At 46.3% G+C, this 9,031-nt stretch overlaps 1 protein-coding gene across 1 annotated transcript; it reads left to right on the forward strand.

Moving 5' to 3' along the window:
* Positions 1-4,859: 4,859 nt before the first annotated feature.
* On the forward strand, positions 4,860-5,792 carry UCRPA7_8708 (putative arginase family protein; the record flags this gene model as incomplete). Its single annotated transcript, XM_007921219.1, has 5 exons — positions 4,860-4,908; positions 4,962-5,088; positions 5,145-5,286; positions 5,336-5,486; positions 5,536-5,792. 5 exons carry the CDS (start codon positions 4,860-4,862, stop codon positions 5,790-5,792), a joined length of 726 nt encoding a protein of 241 aa, XP_007919410.1.
* Between the last annotated feature and the right edge of the window lie 3,239 nt (positions 5,793-9,031).

A 9,031-nucleotide genomic window follows, 5' to 3' on the forward strand; every position in this document is an offset into this window, starting at 1 on the left:
ACCCTGCTCCCCCAACTCAATGTATCTAGCCCTTTATATACTATCTTAGTATTGATCCCTTAGGTTATATTTTCTAAGCCTTTATTCTTTGCTAGGTAGAAGTACTCTTCAACATTCTTCTTGACCCATATTCTCTAGTATAGTGACTAGAACAAGTTTAAAAGAAACGCTAACGTAGGAAAGGTCAAGCAAGAGTAGGTAGAGACTAAGAGTGTTTGTATGATAAAGATAGAGAAGATAAGATATAAGGAGAAGGGTAGGATAATAGTATATAGTAGTGGCTCTCCTTATATAGAACGGACTTATAGCCAGACTGACAATAGCCCATAAGTAGAGGCGAAGAGTCATCATAACACGGAGACCCAAAATCATATTCCGGTTTCAGGCATCTTGATCCCTACGAAATCTGCTGGCTGTGTCTGTGTGCCTGAGCCACGACTGAGCAGACCTGAGCCTCAGGTGAGCGCTCCCTGAGCAAAGCGGCGATAGTGCCTAACTAGTTTGGGATACTTGAGCTGTGCAAATTCGTCGCAGACTTCCAAGATAATGGTTCGCGCCGATAATGAGATGAGACAGCCGTTTCTGCGCTCACTTTTGCTTGAAGTGACGTTAGGCATCACTCGGTCCTGCTGTTTGATCCTTCGCACCATGCTTTAAGATCATGATTGTACTTGGCCCACCCTTTCTTCGTCTTTTCTGTGATTCCAATCATCTTCGCAATGAAGTTCTCTCCCATGATGAATGCGAAAAGGCCAGTGAAAACTTCTGTCTGGGTGAAAGTCGCTCCACCTTGTATTTGAGTGCTTGGCTCGAAATGGAAGCTGTGATACCCAACAAATATACCTTTGGGTCCGCCTCCCCATTTGAAGCAAGTTGGAGAGTTTTCCTAGCCCGGATTGTTAGACCTGAACGCATAACTCTGTCAAGGAGAGCAGATTGTGGGGACGCACAACTAGGGTAGCGGTGACCTCCATGAGTTCAAGGACATTGTGCATTTTGATACCAGGCTCGAGAGGTGTGTTTGGAGTTTGTGGGCCGATAGACTTGAAAAAACCATCTGGATGATAATTTGGTATCTGGGAGAATTCCAAAAACTGCATAGACGTTGTTAGATGTGGAAATAAAGCTGTACTAATGATGAAAAATTTAAACTCTAAGACCGACCACGCTGCCCTCAATGTTAGTAGATCTAATTTGTATGGCTTACCTTTGCTCTAACGGTTTCTGGGGGCGCTGCAATGTCAATGCTTGCACTAACAGTATACATTTTGGAGCAGTCAATTTGCTAATATCGGGGGTGCTGTGCTGAGATATCGAGATAAACAACAAAAGGAGCCAGAGAGAATTGAAGGTCCGAAGAGATATTGAAGCGTGTAGATAAGGTGAGAGGACCTTCGAAGCGGTGCCGCCCTCTTATATTGTCGATACCGAGTTTCGTAGGAACTAATATCAGTCGACCCCTGCTGAAGGAGGCAGGCATATGCCGTTAAAGGTGATAATAGCACACATAATGCCAAAAATTTGGCACATTCTTTGACTATTATTGCCCAGATTTCTATCTTGATGGGGCAGCCGTGCGAAGCTACTTAATTTAAGGTTACTAGTTGCTTCAACGCTTCTCCAGCCTCAAGAAAGTAGACAGGGTTACTCGCGCAATGAGCCGCAAAGGGAATAGCGTAGGATTCAGACTGCTGACAATGATTCCAAAGGATGCTAGACGAGGATAGCTCACGCGCATTGGACCGCCAAGGTTATATTGTAGGATTCAGTTACGAGCCCGCAAGCCTGCCACCTTGCACTAGCTGAGTGTGTCTGTACATTGAATACATAGACTTCGAGTTCAGTAGGACATGAGGGCGACACAGGACGCCATTTGCTAGCATATATTGACTTCTGAGAGTCAGTTTAGACAGACTTTTAGCCTCTGGTTTCTGCCGTACCTCACTTAGTCAACAAAAGCAGCTGTCTTGTCACATTCTTGGGCATCGCTTCGCGGCATTATACCGCTTATCACTAGCTGCTGGCAGTAGGATACAGCATGGTGAATATTGGCGGGAGATCGAAAGGGTGCTCCAACTGTCGGAAACGGCGTATCAAGTGCGGTAAGCTCGGAGAGTCGACATCAAAGCTCGTCTCTCAAAATCTGACTGTTACCTTAGATGAGCATCGTCCTTCTTGTTGGCGATGCCAAAAATGCAACCTGGAATGCACCGGTGTCAAAGGAATCACATTCATTGAAGGAACAATTGTGAAATCTCGAAGATCCAATAACCAGGCAACGAAATCACCGATATCCGATACCGCGATTGGTATTCCCACTGACACTCAAGTATCTCTGTCTCCCCTTTTGAGAGGGAATGAATTTGAGATTTACCTCTGCTATGCCCGAAGATATCTGCGCCAAGGAGCTCCTCTAGACCTTGCGTTACAAAACACTCAGCTTCACGAGATCACAGCCTCCAGAATGAGCATATCGAACGCACAGCTCTTTCATCGAGCCTTCCTAAGTTTCTCTGTTATTGTCTACGGTGCTCAGCATAGAGATAAAGCCATCGTTGAGAAAGGCTACGTCATGCGTGGAGTGGTATTAAAGCAACTTAATTTGGCACTATCAGACCCGGAAGGTTGCACTTCTAACGAGGTGATTCTATCGGTTATCACTTTGGCATTACTGGACTGCATAGTGCCTGCTGGCGTAGGACACTACCTAAAACACATGATTGGATTACAAACTCTCCTCGATCTCCGTGGCCCCCGCTCACTCGGGTTTTATAAATCATGCTGGCTCCATAAGTCGGTGCGACAGATGATTCTTTTTGCTTCGCTGCGTGTGGGAAAGCCGTCTATTCTCGCTAAAAGCGAATGGAAGGAAGTTTTGAAAGACAATGTTTCTGGAACGGAGCTCGAGGAACAAGAGTTGCTGGATGTTCTAGCAGACTGCACGGCCCTCGTTGCTCGCCATAACGATGGATTGATGGAACAAGATGAAACGAGGCAGATGACCTTAGGTCTCTTAGATCGTCTGTGCATTTGGCGGAAAGCCTGGGATGGCGATGAAAAGAATTCATACTGTGAATTTCCTATGCCTGTTGAATGGCAGCGGCCGACTCACGAGTCGACGAAGGATTCGCCGGACTGGCACCCTACCACGGGTTTCGACTTCTCAGATGAATATGCCGCTGTCATGTTCATGTTCTATAACACGGCACTTATCTACGTTTTCCGTATTCTGGTATCTGTCGGCGAACGGCCGGATACAGAGTTTGACACATGCTCGAATAGATGTGGGTTGCAAAATGTAGCTTTGTGTGACCAGGTCTGGAACGAAAACGAATACATTGCTGCAGAACGGCAAGCGGCGTTGGATATATATCGCTGTCTTCCAGCATATTCAGAACGTCTAACTTCCTCACGTGGGATCAACACTGCGCCAAACGTAGCCTGGGCTGTTTCAACCGCCTGGGATACGCTTGGTGGCCAAACATCCGCTTATGGGAGGCGAATGAAGGATCTGCTCAATGCTAGAGACCAGAATGTAGTCGCCAAAGGTTTATGGAGCAGCTGAGGAAGCTTGGCATGTCAGAATCGCTCTGAAGGATAGTTCTTCGACTCTTGAAGAAAGCACTGGTTTGCTATATGTCCTGATTAGTTAATGTTGCTTTGTTCAGATCACCCAGGTCGAGAATCGAGGGTTGATACTGCATAGCGCATGCGCCTTTTCGAACAATTGGTGATAGAGATTCCTCTTCTAGAATCTTGAAATTGGAAGTCCATTTCTTCCAATTTGTACTATCGCAATCTTTCTCCATGTTTGGTTTCGAGCAATGATACTGGCATTTTAGGACTTATATTATGTCACTGCATACCCGACTGCGCATATATGCCCGATTGCATAGCTAGCAACGTCTGCGAGGGAATCAAGTTAATTGTACTTTGATGTAGGGATGAGTGTTGCCGCATGCTAGGGCGTTGGATTTGCCATCCCCGAGTTCGGGGCAGATTGCCGGCCCCGGAGTGGGGCGCTCGCTGACTGCTTCCCTCTGGAACCAGCCATTACCAAATGCAATGCACACTTTTGATTCACTTATCTCAACGCTTGCTTTAGTGATGATAAGATCCATACAATAACCCCCACATTCTGTCGGAAGTACCGACATTCTGTCGTCAGAGTAGGAGTGGCTCATTCTCGATTTCCCTCTCACCACTGCTTGCTAAGGTGCAAATCCTAACTTGGGCGGGTTGTGCAAAATATTATCATTGTTGCATTGAGCTCAACTCCCGTTATCTGATATCCGCTGCATCATGCAACCCAGTATACTGCTCCTGTTCGGAGTTGCGGCCTCGGTTGGCGCCCTTAATGTTGGCCCCGATTATCAGTATCCCATTGAGGGTATGTATTACCTCTCGTACTTGCTGAGTTTTATTGACCCTTGCCATTGAAGATCTTGACAAGGACCTGCCGTTTTCTCAACCAGTGACTTTTGCGCACCTGGAATGGCAGCGCTGTTTGGCAGCATCGCACAACACCGTACGTTCGAGAACATCTGTGAGCTATGAGATGGGGATCTAACTAGTTATCTCTCAGCCTCTAGATGTAGCCATTTTAGGCTTTCCATATGACACATCGACGTCATATCGCCCTGGAGCCCGGTTTGGGCCCAGGGGTATTCGTGCAGGCTCATCTAGGGAGAAGAAGGGTCGCAGCTATAACACAGTATGGGAAGTAGACCCATACGAGCAAGGACTGGAGATTGTATGTACTGGCCTCACTTCTCGTTGGCAAATTTTGACTGAGTTTGCAGATCGATTGTGGTGACGTTCCAGTCACGCCATTCGATGCTGGTCATGCATTCAAGCAAATGGAGCAGGCATACCGTCAAATTCTGTACCACCCGACATCTGATCAGAGTGAGCATCACAGATTCATGGGTACTAAGTGAGACTTTCTGACCTTTAGGCAGACGAGTGGGAGCACCCTCGTATCATTAGTCTTGGGGGAGACCATTCCATTGTGCTGCCCATTCTTCGAGCGCTCAAGACGGTGTACGGTCCTGTTTCAGTTATTCACCTCGACTCGCATCTGGATACGTAAGCAATCACGATACACTTAATTGCTAAGTTAACATTGGCTGATGACTTTTTAGATGGGATCCCTACGAAGGATACACTGGAATAGTGTCTAATCAGTCCGCCATCACGCACGGTACTTTCTTCTGGCACGCAAGCAGGGAAGGTTGCATTAGTAAAGGAACTAGTGTTCACGGTGGTCTGCGGACAAAGTTATTTGTAAGTACGATGTCGATAAATTTAGCGTGAAGATAATTGACAACAACAGAGCCCCAAGGACTACGAAATTGACAGAGATGTGGTTGGATTTACTATTATTGAGGCCCACGAGATAGATGACATCGGCATGAATGCGATCATCGCCAAAGTGAGGAAGACTGTTGGGAATACTCCGGTCTATTTGTCGATCGATATTGATGGTACGCGATTTGATGCTCGAAGATTTTACATTTGCTCACCTGACTTTAGTACTGGATCCGAGTATTGCACCCGCAACGGGAACTCCTGAGTCAGGAGGCTGGACATCACGGGAACTCAAGAGGTTTCTCAAAGGTCTCGAAGGGCTGAACATGGTTGGAGTTGATGTTGTCGAAGTCAGCCCTCCTTATGACTCGGCGGCTGAGACGACTTCCGTTGTTGCAGCTGACTTGATTGTAGATATTCTCGCGGGCATGACCAAGACAAAGAGTTTTACGGTACCCGAGTCAGGAAAGGATGAATTGTAGACTGTGATCTATCTATAACTCAAATCACATGCAAGATTCCTACCATACGAGGAAATCTCGCCGACAGGGAGCACGTGTTATGGCTAAAGTAGATTGGGGAAATTACTCATCGAACAGACCTCTTCAACGAGGACTGTCTAGAATCATTCTAGATACATCCCTAATTTGATTTCCCATCTTGAGCATATGCGTTCTACTGGTTCTCGTATACAACAAGAAATAGCCAATGAATCCCGTACCCCCAACAGGAGAGACGACCTGCCTGAAGGTGGTGCACTCAGCCCTATAAAGGTATGGCGCAATATCTGGGAGCTGTTGCAGAACGTCCTCACAAAAATTGGGTGGTACCAAGATGTTTTTGCGATGTATTGGAATGAAAACAATCTCACACCAGTATTGTGCATGGCAGGAGAAAGACTTGGAAAGGGCCGTGAAACGTTCACCATCCCCCAGCGCCCGAAGAAATTGAAGAGCACAGTAGTCCACTCCATAAGTGTAAGTAGTTGCGAAGACAGATTGCAATCCTGGCGGCCGAGCATTAACTTCTATCAGAACCACGCCTAATCCAGCCTGAGAGGTTGCATTTGTTTGACTTAAATCTACGACACCATCTGTTACTGTGTAACGCATCGCCGAGTTTTGGATCCGGGCTTCAAGATGAAAAACTCCAGAGCGGAATCCCAATCGGAGGAGACCTTTGTGTAAAGTTGATTGGATGGTGCTCAATTCGTTAGGGTTGAGGCGACTTGGCAGAACCATGACTGTTTCGGCAAAATTGTCGAAGATAGTAGCTTCCTCAGCATCGGCCGTGCAAGGAAAGTCATCTGATATTTCGCAAAAAAAGACTTCTCCGTCCCAAAGAACAAAATTGGCATCTACCTCTGGTCCGTCAATGTATGTCTCTATTAATATGCCATCACTCGTTAGTCCGGCCTCCTCGAGTTAGTCTATGGCTGGTTGGAGACTTGAATAGGTATCGATCCGTTTGACACCTCGAGAGCCGCCTCCTCGGCATGGCTTGACTATCACCGGATATTGAAGTCCTCTTAATTCCTGAATGATAACAAAGTCATCTAATTGCCGTCCTCCATCTAACTGCATGGCCTGGATGTTGAAATCGAGCAATCTGCGCGTCTCGTACTTGTTATGAGCCCGTAAGATTGCCTCTACGGGTTCCGTTGGAAGATTTAACAAAACGGCAGCCTTTGCGGTTGCAATAACAAATTCGTCCGAAAATGTAAGGATGGCATCGATTGCTTCTCTTTTCAATGCCTCGGCGATCCTTGAGGGTAGCTCCACGTCCTCTGTCACATCAATACCAATAAAACTACTTCTCAGGTGCGAATGTTCGTCACTTCCAAGCCAGTGTCCAGGCCGATCCACAATGATCAGAGAAATATTGAGAGCTCGAGCCGCTTCAAACGATCCTTGATGACCAAATGATCCTTTCCCGATGTCAAAAGCTGGGCGTCCCCCTATCACGGCTACTTTATGTTTGATAGTCTTTGTCGGTAGTAGCCAATCAAAAGAAAAGCGTATTTTTAAATATTCGTCAAGTTGATGCAGTGTCTGGTAATAGGACTCTGCAGGCATGTTGACTATTAGCACTGCAGGAGAAGCAGATAAAAGCGTAAGGATGCTCTTCTCTCTTGGGTTCTGAATAAAGGTATAATAGTCATCGGTACTTGGAAATGGAATGACCGAGTCAACAAATTCGCAATGCCGCATTCTCAGCTCAATAATATCGCTCCTGCACAGGAAGCCGCTAAAAGGGACTAGAATCACTTTCGTTGCCATCTCTTGACCAGATGGCACTCGAATCTTCTGGCAATGATGTGCAAGAGTCTCTAAGGCCGTCTTCGTAGCGGACTGGATCGTACCGCTGTTTTCGCTTTTGTGAATGTTATCAGTGAGTGCTTCGGCATTGACGCTTAGCAATAGATCAGCAGTATAAACATAATACACGGGAGTGTCATCAGCCGATAGAGCAGAAACCCTCCAACGACACGACACTTCTTCAAACCCTATTAGACTCGTTTTGCATTAGCTTCAACTTAACGCTGCCAAAGAGTATTACAGCCCATGCCTTTTGCGTTTTGGGCCTCGATCCGGAATACTTCTGAACTGAACGTATTCGTCATGGCTTCGTAAGGATGTGGGTCTATTTGGCACCAAATGCGTCTGTTTGATGCAGCCTGCGTCATTTGGCGGTCTCAAGATTGATCAACTTGTGAAGAAAATAATATTTAAGGACACCAGGGACTAAACAATTAATTTAGCGTTAAACTTGGGGATGTATTCCACGGGTTGAATTTGCGGCACAGTGATTGATTTGTGGGTTGTTACAGCTTTTAGTACCGAGGCCGAAGCCGAGTGTGGGCCACCCAATCCTGCTCGTCATAGTCAACTTCATTTCGAATGAATAGTCTTTTCGTAGTGTTAGGCTTTCGGTATAGTGACATCAGATAAGGACTAGTTGAAAGGACCAGGAGACAGATCGCCAGGATATGCGCACGGAGATCAAGGGTATGAGCCGAGCCCCGAATCTCTCATACTTATAGCCAAGACATGTAACTGTGGAAGCCTTTCATATTGCAAACTGTCGCCCATAATCTCTCATTGAAGATACCTTATGTTGATCTCACAAGTGAAGATATTACCAACTAAGTCGCCAGACGATCCCTTGTGATTGACATTGATACGCCGTTTACTCTACATTCTCCGTAATTATTTCGGTTCTCCAGTATCATCCGTCCTTGGAGAAGTTCCGCGCTCCTGAGCCAGGAGTATCAAGATGCTTCAAGAGCATCATGAATGCCATGTGACTGAGAGAAGGCGTGAAGCCACTGAGGATGAACTGAAGAACCTGCCTCGTGTGGTCGACGAAGTGCCGTCAGTTGTGTGGATCGCTCTGCTCGCTGGTGCAGCAGAGAGATTCACGTTTTATGCTATTTCTGCTCCGTGGCGTAAGGGTCATGCTAATAATTTTGTTGGACGATGATGGCAATTATACTAATTTTTCTAGAGAACTACATACAGAATGACGACAAAAGTATCGCTATCCCCGGGGCTCTAGGCTTAGGTCAAGCGACTGCTACAAATATCTCCAGCGCTTTCTCAATGTTTTCATATTTGACACCCCTGCCATTCGCAATCCTTTCAGATGTATGGATTGGGCGTTATAAAACTGTTTGTATTGGCTTCGCGTAAGCTCTACTACCCTATTCTCTAACAAATGC

This window comes from Phaeoacremonium minimum, assembly GCF_000392275.1.
Source record: "Phaeoacremonium minimum UCRPA7 unplaced genomic scaffold PA7_03_scaffold_604, whole genome shotgun sequence".
In the NCBI taxonomy this organism is placed as follows: domain Eukaryota; kingdom Fungi; phylum Ascomycota; class Sordariomycetes; order Togniniales; family Togniniaceae; genus Phaeoacremonium; species Phaeoacremonium minimum.